The sequence below is a fragment of the Rhinolophus ferrumequinum genome, chromosome 11, assembly GCF_004115265.2.
Source record: "Rhinolophus ferrumequinum isolate MPI-CBG mRhiFer1 chromosome 11, mRhiFer1_v1.p, whole genome shotgun sequence".
NCBI lineage: Eukaryota > Metazoa > Chordata > Mammalia > Chiroptera > Rhinolophidae > Rhinolophus > Rhinolophus ferrumequinum.
Window position 1 is genome coordinate 1,273,031 of NC_046294.1, and position 17,732 is coordinate 1,290,762.

At 60.9% G+C, this 17,732-nt stretch overlaps 1 protein-coding gene across 19 annotated transcripts; it reads left to right on the forward strand.

Moving 5' to 3' along the window:
* Positions 1-218: 218 nt before the first annotated feature.
* On the forward strand, positions 219-17,497 carry TNNT3 (troponin T3, fast skeletal type). 19 transcript variants are annotated; one of them, XM_033120584.1, is made up of 18 exons: positions 219-351; positions 3,156-3,187; positions 3,346-3,359; positions 3,824-3,841; positions 5,197-5,214; positions 5,411-5,425; positions 6,496-6,507; positions 6,744-6,758; positions 8,901-8,975; positions 9,630-9,648; positions 12,257-12,302; positions 13,114-13,230; positions 13,305-13,382; positions 13,672-13,785; positions 13,892-14,001; positions 14,174-14,264; positions 15,040-15,080; positions 17,270-17,497. In XM_033120584.1, the coding sequence occupies exons 2-18, from the start codon at positions 3,171-3,173 to the stop codon at positions 17,322-17,324; spliced, it is 855 nt and encodes a 284-aa protein (XP_032976475.1). In that variant the 5' UTR covers positions 219-351; positions 3,156-3,170; the 3' UTR covers positions 17,325-17,497. The 19 variants fall into 19 exon arrangements, with proteins under 19 accessions (XP_032976475.1, XP_032976474.1, XP_032976476.1 ...); XM_033120583.1 differs by lacking the exon at positions 15,040-15,080 and adding an exon at positions 15,710-15,750; XM_033120585.1 differs by lacking the exon at positions 15,040-15,080 and adding an exon at positions 15,710-15,750 and having other exon boundaries at positions 5,200-5,214.
* Positions 17,498-17,732: the final 235 nt, after the last annotated feature.

The window sequence follows — 17,732 nt, forward strand, 5'->3', positions numbered from 1 at the left end:
CCTTCCTGCATCCTCCTCAGCCATCAAGAATGTGCCTGCTGTCGGGGGAGTAAAAATAGAAGCTGACACTTCCTGGGGGAGGAGGGTGGACCTTGCCTCCTTCTGCACACACGTCCCCATCCTCACCTCCTCGAGCCTCCTCCTCAGCTATTCCTATACTTGGTCAGGGGCCTGCATGGCCACAGCCCCTTTCCCGCCCGCCCCACGCGCCCCAGCCACCCAGCCCCTGGCCAATCGCTGCTGGGAAAGATCAAGTGTCACTATAACATGAGGGCATAAGGCCGTGTGTGCACTGCCTGAGACGGTCCTGTCCACAGGGAGCTCCAGCCCTTCCTCCAGACTCGGCCACAGGTGGGTATGGCCGAGAGCAGCTGGCCTGGGGCTGGGCGAGGCCTGCCCGGCGTTTGAGGCACGTGCTGGGGTCCCAGGACGCTGGGGTCCCAGGATGCTGAGGTTCCAGGATGCCATGCTTCCAAGAGGCTCAACGCCCCGGGACCCCTAGGGGCTGGGGGGCTAGCATTGTGTGCTGAGCTCTCAGAACAGTGTGAGAGCAGCCGCTCCACACCAGAATGCGGCCCCCGCCCCCAAAGGAGGGTGGGGGGGCTCCCAGGCGAGCTGGGGAGAGGAGGGGGATTGGAGACCATGCAGCCAGGAAGGGCGCTGCCCGGAGCTCCGAGGGCCGCCTGCCGCAGTGCGGCTGCCAAGCCCTGGCTCACCCCCAGGCCCATCCTGGCCTTCCCACCGGCTCCACTCAGCTGAGGGCGCCAGCCAACTCCTCCTAGGAGCCGGGGCCTCTGGGCCCCAAATGGCCATCGCGTTGACAACTAAGGCAGGGGATTCTCTCAGTCACCCCAGGGCAGAGTGGCTAGGACAGGAGTGGACAGGGCCAGAGCTGAGGCAGGACAGAGGGAGGAGTGTGGAGCTGGACGTGTCCTGCTTGCCCAGAAGACACGTCCCACCTCTGCCCAAGGCGGGAGGAGGGCTGCTCCTGAGAGCTGCCCCCTGCTCCTTGCCCTGGCACCCCTTCCACCCTTCTTGGTGTCCCCATCAGATCAGGACTCAGCTGTCCCTCCTGACGTCACCCAGACCAAGCTCCCTCACTGGTAGCTCCTTTTCCTTCTTTACGGCCGTCCCGGGAGGAGACAGATGGGCAAGCAGCCACCATCAGATGGGACGTGGTCAGGGGCTCACAGCGAGTGAGGGGCAGGGCCTCCTGCCTCCCCACCCCCAGCACATCTTGTCACCTGGGAAGGCGGGTGTGTGTCCCCCGAGGAACACTGCCCTCAGAGGCTATGCTCACCCTCTGCCCCTCCCCGATGGAGCAGCCCATGAGGTCACCCTCTGGGTCTCACTGGGCAAAGGAGCAGGAGCCTGGAGAGGCCTCAGTTTCCCCACTTGGAGAGTAGGCCTTTGCTGCCTCATGTTGCAAGGGGTCCCTATGGGCACCCTGCCTGAGGTTCAGGAGCCCTCCTGGGTGCCCTCAGACTCAGACCGGTCTGGGAGAACTGGAAGGGGACGTGGAGAGGAGGTGGCCTGGCCAAGGCCAAGACCTGAGCCGACAGCTGCTCTCACAGCCCCCCTCCCACCGTCTTGGGTTTCTGGGCAGAGGAGCCTTGGCCGATTTGGGCACCTATTTCTGGACACCTCAGCTGCCACTGGATCCTTAAAAATAACCCCTCCCTGGGCATGGGCCATGACTGTTCCCTCTTGAGGAGGCAGACAGGTGGCAGGCACTGCCAGGGTGAGGTGGGCGCAGCAGGGGGAGACCTGGGCTCTCACTGACCCTCCCCCCACCTTCCAGAGAGTGGCCCTGGAGGAGGCTGGGAGGCGGGGGCTGGGCTGCCAGGGGAGCAGTGAGACCCCATCTGCAGACAAGGCAGGAGGCTGTAACTTGGGGGGGCAGCCGAGTCCGGGAGGAACTCTGGGATGGGAAGGGCTGCCCAGCTTCCTGGAGGGGTTAGCAGAGATCTGCTCGTTAATTTTGCATGAAGCTGAAATTGCTCTGGGAAAATTAACATTCTTGACTGAGGCTTCGGAAAACTGCTCCCACCTTAGCAATGCGACGTAAATGCATTTTTAGATGATGAACTTGTGTTTTTCTTATACAAAGCTCCCTGGGGGGGCCATAACTATTGTCTTCAAGTGAGCTGCAATGTGTTGTCATAAACTCGGTTGTTTAAAACCCCGGCCAATGTTCTGATGCAGCTGCTCGGACCGTTCCCAGGGCCCCGGCTGCCTCAGGAGCGCATGGGGCCAGCTCACCGGAACACGGTCCTCGAGTGTGCTGGCCCAGCGCCGGCCGCACCTGGACATGTGCAGCCAGGCCGGGGCACAGACACGTTGACAAATTCAAGAGCACCCACAGACCCAGGAAAGCAGGCGGGAGAGCAGGACCGGGGCTGGGGGGATGGGACTGTCCCCTCAGTTTTGCAACTCACATGCATGGGGGGACACACAGGGAAACAGCCGCCACCCATCCCCGTGAGCTTGGGGCTCAAGTCTCCTGCCTGGTTGGGTGAGGGAGAGACAAGGAGAACAGCTTGTACAGTCTTGTGATTTTGGAAGACGAGTCCCTAGAGGGTTATGTGGATACACAAAGGACCCTGAGCGACCTGTAAGAGGACACGGTCCTGAAAGGAAAGCATCGGTCAGAGAAGGGAGCTTTGAGCTCACATCCGTAAGAGGGGTTCTCGTGGGGACGGTGCCGTGGGCAGACCAGGGAAGTCCAGTATACCCATTTCAGATTGCTGGGCTCTGTAACCTAGGGGTTCCCGGGGAACCCCCAGCTCTGCCCAAGGGCTGGCTTGAATCAGCATCAGCAAGTCTTGCGCAGTGTCCAGAGCAACCTGGACAGGCCTCCTCGGGGATGCTGTAGAGGACATGTCTGTCCTGGGGTGGGGGGTGGACGTCATGACTTTCCAACAGTCCATCCGGGACTGCACATTGCAGGCTGGAGCCAGGGCAGGAAGGGGGTGTGGGATCTGGGGCCGGGTCCTTGGAGAAAGTGAAGGGCCTCATGAGAGGCCACACCAGGCCGGGGACCCCTCCACCCCTGCCCGTGGATGTCCCCTCACACACCCACACCCCACCCCTTCCAGCACCTCTGGTCCAAGGCGGCTCCTAACTGTGGTCTTGGTCTCCCCCTCCCCCTACAGAAACAACCCACCACCATGTCTGACGAGGAAGTGTGAGTACCACCTGAGTAGCCACGTCCCCCACCCACCTCAGGACCCCTGGACTGTGTTCAGAGTTGAGGACTTGGTGTGTGTGAGAACCCGCTGAGCTGAGCAAAAGCCCCTCACGCTCTCCTTCTCTCTCTCTCTCTCTCTCTGTCCCCCACCACAGTGAACAGGTGGAGGGTAAGTGTCAAAGCTACTTTCTCTCTCTGCATGGCCCCTTGGGGAAGCGATCCACCGCTGGTTGACAGTATGTCTCTCCTTGGGGACCCCTGGTGGAAGTCTAGGTTTGCCCCATTTAGCAGACCCCACCCCTCTGAAAACGGGCTCCTCACTCTTAGCCCTGCACCCGAGGCCTCTTCTGTCTCAAAGGTCACATCCCTGAGATGTGGTCCCACGTGAGCCTTGCCCTGCACACCACCCAGCCTGCACTGCAAGGTTGTCCCTGGCGGCCTCCAGGCCTGGACACGCTCCACCAGGCTCCCCCATTAAGACACGGGCATCCGGGGCCCAGACCTCCACCCGAACGCCACTGTCGTCACCAGAGCCTCTTCCTCCTGTGGCACCAGGTGGCCTCCTTTGGGCCTGAGGACCGGCTTGGGTTGCCCTGCTAACATGTTCCTCTCCTTTCTCCTACCCCATTACAGAACAGTGCGAGGAGGAAGGTAACTGCAGCAACCCCTGGAGTCCCCCACCCAGTCCTGCCCCATGAACTCAACCCTTCGCGTCCGCCGCATGCTCAGCCTCGGCCCCACGGCGCATCAGGGGGCCTCCGCGGGCTCCGCGGTCAACCGTCCACCTGCCTCACCACTCACTCCCGCTGGCCGTCAGCGCTAACCGCGCATCTCTGTACCAATTAATAGACAAACGTTCATGAATCAATCACTCATCAATCCTCCGTCCTCCCCATGTCGGTGGTGGTGCTGTCAGCTGGGATTTGGTCGTTAAGACCGACTCTCATTAATATCAAGCCTCTGGTTGCGCAGGCCCGGCCGCCTCCCGACAGCTCTGGGGCTGCCGCTCTGGCTCTGTGTCTGTAGCTCTGTCTCTCTCTCTCTCTCCGTCTCTCCCTGTCTCTCTGTGTCTCTCCCTCCCTGTCTGCATGGCTCTGTCTCTCTCAGCATCTTGTCCCTCTGTGTGTAACCTTCGGGCGTAATCTGGAGCCCCCTCCCTCAGGCCCACCTGGCACTGTGGGAACCTCTCGGTCGTGCCCGGGCAGTGCACCTGGGAACTACGCGGAGAGGCCGTTCTCAGGCTCGGATGGGAGGTCCTCCCAACCCCCTGGCACACACTCAACCTTGGGAGCGTTTTCACGCACCCTTCCCAGCAGGACTCTCCTGTGAGGCGTTTCTGGGCGCTATGTTTTGAAAATATTTTGAAAACACTTGGCTCCCCTAACAACGTGAGCAAATATTTCTTTTTCTGCTGAAAAGGTGGAAAGACTCCTTCTGAGTGGGAAACGTGGTCCTGGGGAGCCACCCCTTTCCTGGGGGGACACTGTGGCCGGTGGGCAGGGTCCCAGCATCTGTTTCTTTCAAGACCCTCGCAGCACCACCATCGCCTTCGGGCCCACTCAGAAGCCGCCCTGCCCACTCGGACGTTCTCCTGGGCATTGGCATTCTCTTATAGCGTGTGGATTTCATCTAGTCCTCACTTCAGACACCCCCAGAATAAGACCGAGCCAGACGGTCCCGTGCACAGACACCTCAGTGCTCGGGCAGGCAGCAGGCCCCGGGGAAGGGCTGAGGGTTTCAGGGTCCCCCAACGCCTAGGAGGAGGTGGTACTGCAGAGGCAGGGCCCCGGCCCTCGGCCTCTGAGTGGGCCCCCCAAGGATCGCTGTGTTATGGGGTGGTCTGCTGAGGGCCACCAATGCGGGACTGGAGTTTTCCTGCTCCAACCTGGCGTGCCCACTGCCCCTTCTCATGGGGCCAGCCTCCGTTTTCAGCCACTCCAGCATGCCCCCCTAATGACTGTCCTTGTTCCTTCTTTCCCTCCTGCTCCCTGCTGCTCCCGCCTCAGAAGAAGCCCAGGAAGAAGGTAAGCAGGGACCAGGACCCAGCCCACATGACCCTCCAGCTCACCCATCCCACCGACTTTCACCCTCTCAGTGACCCTGTGAGCTCCACCCCTCCGCTCTGTCATGACCCCCATTCCTACGGACGTGCATTGTGCACCTGGTCTGACCCTCTCTCTCTCCCCCTGCTGCCCGCACCTGGCACCCCTCCGTCTGCAGAAGTCCATGAGGAAGGTATGAACACACAGGACTTCTGGTCCCCATGTGGGGCCCAAGTTCTGGCTGGAGCCCACGCAGGGGTCGGGGAGAGAGCCAGGACCCATCCAGGCACCAGCCAGCCAAGGGGCCCCCACATGTGGCTCCAAAATAACCCACTAACCATGATCAGTGCTTGACCAACTGGGGGGACCCCGAGAACGGCACACTCCCCGATATGGGCTATGCTGTGCAGAGGTCATCCCAAGCCCAGGGAGTGTGGGTCAGTAGGGGACTGCTGGACCAGATGCAGGGTGGCCTGGACCCTCCATCCCGTACATGAACCCTTGGTCCTAGGCTGGGTAACTGACAGCCCTCAGCCAGGTCAGGGCCCCAGACCGGTTCCCAGGTGAGCAGAGGGAAACAGAGGGTAACCCCTGCAGCCTGGCCTTGGGGCGAGGGCTGCAGCCCCAGCCCAGGCCCGTCAGCCCCTAGCAGGGCCCCCATCACTCCCTAGCCACCCCTCCGACCTGCCCCAGGGGGCCTCCTCCTTGGGATATGAGTGGACAAAGCAGCTGAGGCCTGTGCCCGATGTCCACACACCCTCAGAGGCTGGGAAAGAAAGGGCGTCAGTGCCCCTCTCTCCAGGGGGCAGGAAGTGGGTGCCCTCTAGGCACACTGCCCTGGGCTGCAGGCCCTGCCCTTGCTGGGGGTGCTGAGCTACCCCCAGCCACAACCCCGAGCATGGGCCTCTGCATCCTCGAGTGGAAGTCCCGCCAGGGGCCTGAGGACAGGCGGGAACACCAGTGTCCCCATGACCAAAGCAGTGTTGTCCCGACAGAAGCAAGAGCCAGAGGTCGAAACTCTGCCTTTGAGCCTTGGTTTCCCCGTCTTTGAGGCGAGGACAGGATTGGGGTGTGACGGCACCCCAGGGCCAACACTGACCGTGTCCTGCTCGCTTCCCGCATGCCCCCCCCCCCCCCGGCCTTGGCCACCACTGACCCTCCTGAGTGGCGACCGGCTGTGCACATTAACCTCGGATCCTTTCTCCTTTGACCTCTGACCTGTGGCCTTGCCTCTTGTTCTGTGGCCCTCCTCACCCCTCGAAGCTCCTGAACCAGGTATGTGCCATGACGTCAGTCCCATGTGGCGCGTGTGCACACACGTGGCCATGCGTGGGGGGAGTAGGCACCTGGCCCAGAAGGAACAAGAGGCCACGTAACCTACTCACAGCGTGGCCGTCTGACCCCCTGCCTCTGCCTGTGTGCCCCCTCCCCACCCCTACCCCTGTCGCTGCCCCAAGGTCACGGCTGATTCTCTTCCCTCTCTCTCTCCCCACATGGTGCTGCTTCCGCAGAGGAGGTCCAAGAAGGTACATTCTCCCCACGAGGCGGGAGCCCCGCTTCATCCTCCAGTCCTCTCTTCCCCCGTCCCTCCCTGCCTGCATGACTGTCAGAGTGGGGACAGGTTGCGCCTGGAGTGCTGGCTCAGGCAGGGCTTGCTGACGGGGTGCAGGCTTTCTCCTGGCCTCCCTGGCAGACAGCATTCAGGGGTGGGGGACTGAGGCCCTTCCTAGCCACCAGCAGGAAGGTGGGAGCAGCCATCCTCCAGGTCAAGCTGAGTACAGGTCCCGAGAGGGGTGCAGGCCTTGGGAGGACGGCCCTGGGATCCACTTGGACCCTCTGGATCCAGCAGAATGGAGTGGAGGAAGAGCAGAGAAGGAGAAATAGGGCCTGTGCTTACACCCTGCCCCAGGTAGCAAACCAGAGGGCAAGTGAGGAGAGGTGAGGCTGGCAGGAGGGCAGGGGGCCGAGTGAGGTGGAGCGTAAAGTCAGGCTGAGCCCCAGACCACCAGGGGCCTTGGGTGCAAAAAGGTAAGCAGTCAGGTCCCAGTGACCCACCCAGGGCCTGGGTCTGGGCCAGCTGGGCCCAGGAGTGAGGAGCCCCTGCTAGGCCCGCCCTCCCAACAGCAGGTGGGGGTGAGGGAGCTGCAGGCTCAAGTCAGGGGGTGCCTCAGTGGGGCTGTAGAAGGCCTCCCAGTTGGGCTCAAACCCCAAGCACGTCCTCAAAGCTGTCTTCCCTTCCCTAGCCTCAGAGGGACATTAAGTGGTGGCCGAGCAGGCAGAAAATGTCCAGGGAATAGGTCTGTAGGGGCTGCAAGGTCACCGGGTCACCTGAACCGGCCCCAAAGCAGATAGACAGACAGACAGGAGGTGGGGTTTCCAGGCCGTCTGCGGGGGGGCTTGGCTGCATGGCCGCTCTTCCCTCCAGCTCTTGGTCTGGCCCCCAGCCTCCCAGATCCCCGGGCCCAGCCAGGCCCCTGCAGAAGGCCAGGCCCCAGCACCCCTTTTCCTTCCCTCACCAAGCCCTCCCTCCCACCCCTTGACCAGCCTTCTGCTCCCAAAACACCCTCGCCCCAGGGTGCTGGCTGACAGTGACGTCAGGCCCACCTGCAAAGGGCCATGTGCCAGCTCCTAAGCAACCCCCGTGAGGCACAGCTCCGGGGACACTAGGGGAGGATCTGCAAAGTGCACACACAGGCCAGGGCCTGGTGAGGCCGGAACCCCCAGCCCATCCCCCGACAGGTCTGCTGGCCACAGCCAGGAGCAGAGGAAGGAGCAGAAGTGGTCAAGGACGGCTTCTCAGCTGGGCCTTCCTGCTCTGTCAGCACCACCAAAGGGCCAGAGCAGCGACTGGGGGGCTGGGTCAGACGCTGCCAGACCAGCTACAGACCCCAGCGATGGCCAGGAGAGCCAGGATCTCCCCAGGGCCCTGGGGGTGGAGATGGTCAAGGGAAGCAGTCCCTTCGTGCGGGTGGCCAGGTCCACACAGGCAGCTGGGGGTCTCGTCTAGGGTCTGCAGGCTCCAGCCTGGACAACCAGCCACCTGCCACATGGCCGGCCCCAGAGGTGACCCAGCAGAGGTGGGAGGGCAGAGAAGCCTCTTCCAGGTCAGGGGCAGGCTCCCTGGGGAGGCAGGGAGAGCAGGCCTGGGCCCCTAGGGCCCCTAGGGGGGAATAGTGGACAGCCGGCTTGGCCTGAGGGCTCCCTTGGCCCCCTTGGGCTCAAACCAGCAAGGCTTCTGCAGGCCCGAGGCACCAACAGGCTAGCTTCACCTAATTGTTCTGGACCTGCTGGGTTTCAACCCAACAAGACCCAGCAGACAGGCCCCCAGAACTATCCACCCCCAGCTCCAAGGCTACCATGTTGGGGGGGGCGTGTCTCGGCTTTCCAACATGGGCCCCTTCAGCCTCCGTGGAAAGACTCAGAGAAGCCAGCAGCCAGCACCCTCAGGCCGCTAAGGCCTCCACTCCCTGCCAACCCTCCCTGGTGGGTGGGGGTCTCTGGGCCACCCACAGCTTGGCCGCACCCAGCTCCTGCACCCACGCCCCAAACAGTCATTCTCTGACCCCCACTGGGGACACTAATGGGGTCCAGGCCAACGTGCCCAAGGGGACGAGGGTCCAGGAGCTGCTCCATGCCCGCGCTGCAGCTCGCACGGACGCTCCCCGCAGCCTCGCCGGCTTTTCTCTTGCATGTATGCTTATGCCCAGAAGAAGCTGCAGAGGAAGAACGGGAGGAAGAGGAAGGTAAGGGCCGTGTCCCAGGCTTCGGTGACCCTGAGAGGGCCAGGACCTGCCCGCCAGCCTGGCATCTGTCTTGCTGGCTCTCCATCCATCTCCCTCCCTCCGAGGGCCAGGCCAGGCTGCTTCGCATGGCTACCGCCATGGGCTCCACGGAGGGGTCTTGCAGGCGCTGTCGCCCGCTGAGCTTCTGCCCAGCACGGAGGTGGGGTGGTCGGTGGGAGGGCCAGCAGACCAGGAGCCTGGCCAGGGGCATGCTTCCTCCCCTCTTCTCCCGTCTTCACCCCCTCCCATGGGACCACCTCCCCTTCACCTGGCCTCTCCCTTCCTTCTCTCCAGTCTCTCTTGCCTTCCCTCGTCTCCATTTCTTCCTTCTTCCCTTTAGCCCTCTCCCTCCCCACATCCTGGGTCTCCACCCCAAGCTCTCCTCGGATTCCACAGGGACTTTTGCTGGCCCTCAGTGGGGACAAGACTCTCTTGTCCTGGTGGGTCAGGTGGGTGGGTGGTGGGCTCAGCTGAAGAGCAGGCAGCCCTACAGGCCTGAGCCCAGCAAGCGCCCAGCTAGGTGACCCCCAGGGGCCCGTGGTCAGGAATGGGCCCCCAGTCTCACGTGGCCTCTCTCTCCCCTCTTTCCATGCCTGCCGTCACTGCGGTGATCAGAGGAGAAGCCAAGACCCAAGTGAGTACAGGGCGCGGGCAGACTGAACCTGGGTGGGCCACACCTGGAGGGAAACTGTGCCGGCTGGATGGGGGCCACGTCACCGGGGCTGGGGCCTGGCTGCCCCAGAGGAAGACAGACATTTAGGCTCTGTGGGGGCCGAGTTGGCACCTAAAACTCTGAGAGAAGCTGGTCACTTCTTTCTTTGCCCCTCAATTTGGAGTTTAAAATTCTATGTACCTATCTGATGAGGGTGCTTTGGGAGGGTGGGATTACTTGGGGCAGCCCTGTTGTCCCCCATAGGTGGGGGCCAGACTCCTCCAGGGAGAGCAGAGGTGGACTGGGAGGGGGCGCAGCAGGCTGTGGCTCTGGCCTGGGCCACCCGTGTAGGCAAGAAGGACTTCCTGTAGGAGAAGGCTATGGGCCAAGGAAGCAGGGACACAGTAGTTGGGGGAGAAAGACAGAGAGGGCCCCCACGGAGCTCTCCTTGCCCTCTTTGGACCCTGCCACGCCACGCCGTGCTGTGGGTCTCACAGGGCCCCAGATGTGCAACAGACACGAAAGCAGCGTGGGTGGGAGGGAGGGCCTTGCCCCTGAAACCCCCTTCAGAACAACACCTAGCCCAGGCCCATCCCCCTCCCCCCGACCTTTCACTGCCCTGGGGCCTCTGAGCCCCTGGGGAAACATCATCCTGCTTGGGAGGGTCTTTCCCACATTTCACCCACTTGTGAGTATTTCAGAGATTTGGTTTCAAGCCAGCGCTTTGTAGCGGTTCAGCTCTTTTATCCCCATGCATATCCGTGCCTGCGTTTGCTCGCATGAGATGGGACATGGGACTTGAGTCCTGGCACCGCCGGGCTCCCCGCCGGGGGAGGTGTTTGGGGCTCCCAGCAGAAGCACGCAGCCAGCACGTTTCCATCCGTTGCACTTTATTTTTCAGCAATTTTAAATAAAGCTGCCGGATCCCAAGATATTTTCTAGTTTTAAAAAAATGTTTGTGTTTTCATTATGAAAATAAAACACCTCATTAAAGAAAATTTGGAAAATACATAAAAGTCCAACGAAGAAAAAAAAATCATCTATAACTCCCACCCAGCCAGCCAGACTGCGGAAAAGAGGAGAAAGAAATAAAAAGGCTTATTTCTTCCTACTCTTTTTCCATGCGTCGGGCTTGGAAAAAAAGATTTAAACTCTGAGCTGTTTTTCAAACACCGTACTGTCTATACAACCTTGAATTCTGCTTTTTTTAAAATGTAGCACTATTCATAAGTATTTTTCCATGTTTTTACATAGTCTTCTTAAATATTTTGAATGGCCACATAATATTCCATCAATTGGACAAACCATAATTTTCCTAACCATTCCCCCGGTGCAGGAGGTTCAGGCTTTCCCCAATATTTTACTATCATAAATAACGCTGGGTGGAAAGCATTTTCTGTCTTTTGGGTTATTTCCCTAGGCCACGTTCCCAGAACTGGAATTAATGGGTCAGAGTATGAACGCTCTTAAGGCTTTTGACATCCCTGCCAAATGGCTTTCCACGAGGGGCTTGCCAGCGCGGTCTCCTACGTGGACGTGAGCGGGCCTGCGCCCCACACCGCTGGGCCCAAGGAGCCACTGATGGACGGGAAAGGGCCTCTCAGGGCTGTTTCCGTTGCATTCCTTTGATTACTGCAGGCAAACCTTCCCCTGTTTGTTAACTGGTCCTCTTTCTTCTTTGAGAATCGTGGCTTATGCCCTCTGCCCATTCATCTAACACAGACAGCCCTATGTTTTCTTAATCATCCGTTTGCATAACGATATAAGTCTTCTCTGTATTTGCTGAAAATATTTTTCTAGTCTGGGTTTCCCCCTCCCCTTTTCAATTTTTGCCTTTTTTCACATACATAAGTTTTTCATTTGCATGGAATCATCTGGCCATCTTTTCCTCAGCGGGACCTCTGAGCTTAGAAAATCCTTTCCCGGTCCAGCAGTTTGATCGATATTCAGCTCCACTTTCTTCTAGGGCTTGTTTTAAAAAATTGTTGTTGTCGTTTTAACTCTTTGCTCCATCTGGAATGCATTGGGGGAAGGAGCAGGACTGATGGCTGCTTACAGCCCGGACTGGGGCGAGGGGAGGGGGGGCTCCTTTCTTCTTCAAACTGCTTTCTGCCTAGTCCCCCTTTTGGGTCCCCAGAAAGAAAGATTAAAGAGGGGCCACAGAAACGCAAAGGGGTGAGACAGCCCTTCCTGACCACAGAAGCCAATGCCCTCCCCACTCCCACTCCGGAGGACCTGCGGTGACCACCCTGCCTTCTTGTCTGACCCAGTGGCATCCGTTTATTTGTTTGAGAAAGAAACTGAGGGTGCCTTTCCTAGACAGTTGGGGGTGAAACAGCCCTCGATGTCCAGAACCTGGCAAAACAGAGGGACAGAAAGAGGTTGAAATCTTCTTGAAGGGGGTCAAGCCACCCTGGGGACAGTGGGTTATTCATCTGATAAGAACAAAGGTCAGGCAATGTACCCTCAGCCTGGTGCCAGGGCGACAGGAGCGGAGGGTCAGCCTGGGGCCAGGCCACGTTGGGTCAGACCAACTGTCCTTGTGGGGTGCCCACTTGTCCCTGCTCACGAGCTTCTCTCTCCTCTTCAGACTCACTGCGCCTAAGATCCCAGAAGGGGAGAAAGTAGACTTCGATGTAAGTTTCTGGAACCCAGTCAACACACGCTCTACCCCTCACCCCAGTGGTCAGGCTCCAGGCCCAAGAAGATCATCTCTGCAGCAGTCACAGCTAGGCCTTCCTGGTCCCAGGCAATTCTGCTTTAATTGATTCATGGACCGGAGGAAACTTTCCAGCAATAGACATCTCCCCCCACCATTCTTCTCTCCTCCATCCATCCATTCATCTAGTCACCAGGCCATGCACTCACCCATTTCTCCACCTCTCCACTCATTCATCATCCATCCATCATCCCTCTCGTCCTCTTTCATCCTCCCTCCACCCACCCACTTCATCCACCATCATCCATCCATCTGCCCATATTCATCCTTCCATCCACTCGTCCATCCATCCTTATCTTTGCCTATCCTTTTATCACTCACCCACTCATCCGCCCGTCCATATGTCTCTTCAACAAACTACCTTGCTCACTAGTTTCCTCTCTGCCTGGTCCATGCAGGACACATCTGAGGAGGGTGATAAGGCTTAGTCAGAGTTCGTCCATCGGGGTAGGTCGAGGGGTTCTGAGGACCTCATAGCCATGCAGGGCCCGGACTCAGCCACGGTGGGGTGGGTACTGTCCCTACCCTGTGGCTCAGGAATCAGCAAGCTCTGAGCCCCCGGCAGGGCAGGGCCATGGGGAAGTGGCGAGGGCAGAGATCGCTTGCTGCTCCCAGCTTTCGTACGTAGTGGCCGGAGGAGTCAGGGCTTCTCCGCTGGAGCATGGGTGGCCGAGCAGGGCCGAGCTGCGGGAGGAGGGGTGGGACTGACGGGCGTGTCCCGTCCACAGGACATCCAGAAGAAGCGCCAGAACAAGGACCTCATGGAGCTACAGGCTCTCATCGACAGCCACTTTGAGGCTCGGAAGAAAGAGGAAGAGGAGCTGATTGCGCTCAAGGAGAGAATCGTGAGTGGGGCCAGTCCCGGGGGTGGAGGGACCCGGGTTGGCCGGGCCGAGCTGATCAGCAAATCTGGCTGCAGGAGAAGCGCCGAGCAGAGAGAGCTGAACAGCAGAGGATCCGGGCGGAGAAGGAGCGGGAGCGCCAGAACAGACTGGCGGTGAGGCCGGGTGCCCCCTCCCCGACCCGGACCCTGAGCCACTGACCACAGGCCTAGAGAAACGCCAGGGTCTCTGTCCTTTCTGCTCCTGAGGTTCCCCCGACATTGGCCAGTGACCACAGCCACTGGCTAAGTTTCCTTTGCCCTGCAGAATCCCTGTAAGAGGGCATACCCTGATCAGGGCCTGGAGCTTCTAGAAAGTTCCAAGCCCAGGGCGCAGTGTGGAAGCCTGCCCGGAGAGGGCAGCCCTGGCCCAGCTCTCAAAGTCGTGGGGCTGGGGTCTCCACAGGAGGAGAAAGCCCGGCGGGAGGAGGAAGATGCTAAGAGGAGAGCTGAGGACGACCTCAAGAAGAAGAAGGCTCTGTCCTCCATGGGTGCAACCTACAGCAGCTACCTGGCCAAGGTGAGCGCAGGTGCTCAGAGCCCGCGGCCGCCCCACCTCCCGCCTGCGGGCTGGGCAGTGCAGCGTTCCCCACCCGAGGTCAGGCCCCTCTGCTCTGCCCCATCAGGCCGACCAGAAGAGAGGCAAGAAGCAGACAGCCCGGGAGATGAAGAAGAAGATTCTGGCTGAGAGGCGCAAGCCACTCAACATCGACCATCTCAGTGAAGACAAGCTGAGGTAAGGGCCCTCGTCTGTGGCCCAGACGAGGGCTGCTGGTGGCAGAGGCCTCCCTGAACCCACCAGCCTTGGGGTTTCTGTGAGGCTGCTGGGGCCGGAGGAGGACAACGGGTGGCCTGGGCCCTGCCTTCCAGGGCTTATCTGGCCACGCCTGACCTTTGTCACTCCCCAGGGACAAGGCCAAGGAGCTGTGGGACACCCTGTACCAACTGGAGACCGAGAAGTTTGAGTTTGGGGAGAAGCTGAAACGCCAGAAATACGACGTGAGTGCAGGCGCCTGTGGGCCACGGGCCCCTGGATCTCACCTGCCACCCACCTGCCTGAGTCCCCAAGGACCTGGCCCCCGAGAAGCCGATACAGTGTGTCCCCACACATGGACCCTGGTCTCCTGCTCCCCCAGGTGTCCTTCGTGCTCTGGGCAATCAGCCACTGCTCTGAGGGTGACATGAAGGAGCAGCGAACAGAGGCGTTGGGTCCAGTTTCTGAATCGCCTGGGGCTTGTAGAAAGTCCCCAGGGTGGCATTATGTCCCTCTGGCACTGGGGTGTCCTCTTCCTACAACCTTCTCTGCAACCCTAAGTCCCAGACACACTGCCATCAAGATATCTGTTTCCTCAGAGCCCCTAGGGGTGTCACGCACCCCACCGGGCAGCTGGGACTGGGGGGCACAAACCGTGCCCCTCTGGAGGGTGGCCGAGTCCTCTGACAGGGGCTCATGACAGAGCAGAAGCCTGTGCAGACGCTGCCCCTGAGTCCGCGTGGGGACAATCATTCCCCTCGCTGGCCGCCAAGGAGCACACACTTCAAGCAAGGAGGGTCCAGTCTCGGGGCACAGCGCTGTCCTCTCTCAGTGGTCCCCTGGGCGGGCTGGCCTGCAGAAGTGGGCTTCACCGTGCGGAGCCAGACCGGCTCCACTGCCTCCTGGCACACCCATGTGTGGCCCACATAGAGGGACCCGGGGACTGGAGGAAGCACGAGGTCCCGGCCCGGCCGGGGCCTCAGCTACCCACCCAGCCCGGTAACCATTTGGCCTTTCCAGATCATGAACATCCGGGCCAGAGTGGAGATGCTGGCCAAGTTGTAAGTAGCCGGGTCCAGCCTGGACCAGGCTCATGGTGTGTAGTGCACGGTGAACCTCTCGCATGGCAGAACCCAGGGTCGTAGGGGATGTTGGTGGCAGTAGGCATGGCGATGACGGAGGCCTTCTCCTCCTCCTGCCCCTGCCTGCTCCCTCCTGCCTGCAACCAAGTGGCTTCTGAGACTGGCCTGCTGTCTTTGGCAGCAGGCGGGAAGGGCCTTGCCTTTCGCCAAGCCTCCCCTCTGGGCAGTCAGGAGGAGGGAGCAGCTGGGGCAAGGAGAAGGTGGCTCTGAACTCAGCAGGCAGAGCCTTTGCCCCCGACCCATGCCCCCTGCCCCACGTCCCCCCGCAGGCGGGAAGGTAAGTGGCGGGCTCCGGAGCTGCTGTGTGTCCAGCCCAGGTCTCCAGGGCACGCCACCGACAGTAAGTCAGAGGTACAAGCCTGAGGGCCATCGGACAGTGTGCTCCAGCCAGAGGAGGCAGGACACAGTAAGGGAGCGAGTGGCCCTCGGGTGGCACCAAGGTCTTGCCAGGGCCACTGGAGGAAGCCTGCGGTGAGGAAGGGTGTGTGCACCCACGCCCTGCCTGGCCCCACGAGGACGTCACGGTAAGTTGTCCGTGTTGTTCACAGATCACCAACCTCAGGAGCCGTATTGACCAGGCCCAGAAGCAGTGAGTAGTCCCGCCCATCCCTCGCTCTGCACCAGGCACACGGCCCTTAGGGACCGCTGCCACTGCCCCACCCAGGGCCCGGCGATTTAAGCCAGTCCCCGTGGTAGCTGTCCCTCAGCAGAGCAGTGACAAGACTAACCAAGGTGGCCCCTGGAGCCAGCATGTGCAGGCCCTGCCCTGAGCCCAGGAGGACGGCAGCTTGGAGAGGGGCCGACAGGACGTGTGGGTGGTTCTGGGCAGCCTTCAGAGGGGCCTGGAAAGCCAGATTGGGCTCCAGGACATCCTGGTGGCATGTCACCTCAAAGGTGACATGGGACAGGGAATGAGGAGACCTGCACTTGTCACCAGTCCCTCTGCGACCCGGGTTCTTCGGGACGGTGAACCTGTCTGCCCAATTGGCCCAGGTTCTGGGGGATCCATGGCAACAACTGCTGGAGAGGCCCAGAAGGCCGTTGCAGCTCACTTGGGTGGGGGCCTGTGCTCGGCGGTCTCCCCTCTGGGGTTTTATCTCCAAGCTTGGGCTGAGCCAGCCACACTCTAGGGACTGCAGTGTGCCCAGGATAGCTTGGAGTTGGGAAGTTTAAGGAGGTTTTTCTCTGCCTCCTTGCTGCTCCCAGGGATGGGCTCTTCCTCCCTGGGGGCTGGAGAAGGTGACACCCCTCCTCCCTGGCTCTGTTGTATGGGGCAGGGGGTGATGCAGGTCCCTGAGAGGGGGACATTTGGCACGATGTGTGTGTGTGTGTGTGTGTGTGCACGTATATGCATGCATGTAAGAGCCCTCAGGCTGGCTTCTGCAGGACACGGGCCACAGGCCACCATTGCCAGGCCTTCTCCTGAAGTCAGCCTCGGCTCTCTCCAGCCAGTTGTCCACGAAGGCCAGCCTTGGGGCTCACACACTGGGGCTGCTCTCCCACCCCTCTCACTGGTGTGCAAAGGGCCTCAGACAGAAGGGGCAAACTCCTGAGGACCACCATCCCCAGGTGGTGACCTCTTGTCCCCAAAGTCCCGCTCTAACTGGTGGCCGAGAGGCTGAGACTCTGGAATGAGACAGGGGCCTCACAGGTCCCAAGTCCATCAGGCCTGAACTGGCAACCCAGAGTGACGGACCAGAATAGCCCACTGCTCCAGGCTCCTGGGCCCAGGAGGCTGTGACCCAGGGGGCACACTATGCCCCGGCCAAAGTCACTGGGGAGATGAAAGCATGTAGAGAGACAGCTTCCGGGGCGGGCCTGGCGTCAGCCTTCAGTGGGGTCCCTGTCCTAACCACACTAACCGCCTCAGGACAATGCCGCCCAGGGCCAGCAGGGCCAGGCACAGGTGAGTTGCTGCTGCGTGGACAGATGGACAGAGCGAGGAGTGTGTGCCGGGGGCTTGGGGGGCCAGGCCGGGCCCATCGCCCTGCTAGCAGCCTGGGTGGGCAGAGCTGTCAGGACTGGGGGTCTGCCGGGGGCCGGGGAGGGGCCTCGGCCAGGGTCCAGGACACCCTGACACTCAGCACCAACTTGCTTCCCGTTTGCAGCAGCAAGAAGGCTGGGGCCGGGGCCAAGGGCAAAGTCGGCGGGCGCTGGAAGTAAAGCAGCTGGAAAGGCCCCCCGAGGCAGAGACCCTGGGCACGTGCAGCCCACATGCTGGTGTCTGGCCCCCAGGCCTGGGGGCAGAGGGCCCACTCCAGAGAACCCCTCACATCTCTGTCCTCAATGTCCCTACCCCCTGGGGTCTGTGAATAAAGCTATAAGACTCCCCTCTACCAGCTGTGTGCTGGCTCATGGATAGGAGCCTTGGGGGGCGGCGGGGTTGAGGAGGGACTGAGCCAGAGGGCAGGGAGGGCGGAAGCATTGGGGGCCCAAGAGACACCGGGTGCTCTTCTCAAGAGGCCACCACGCTGTGGCCGGACTCTGCCTCAGGGGCTGGGGCCAGGACACCCCACCCAGCCCTGCCAGTGGCTTCTGCCCCTAGAAGCCCCCTCAGTCACTGCCCCTGGG

Coding starts and splice junctions, on each gene's coding strand:
- TNNT3 (XM_033120584.1), top strand. Junction 13,231..13,304: donor TTGCGCTCAAGGAGAGAATC/GTGAGTGGGGCC, acceptor ATCTGGCTGCAG/GAGAAGCGCCGAGCAGAGAG. Junction 13,786..13,891: donor ACAGCAGCTACCTGGCCAAG/GTGAGCGCAGGT, acceptor CTGCCCCATCAG/GCCGACCAGAAGAGAGGCAA.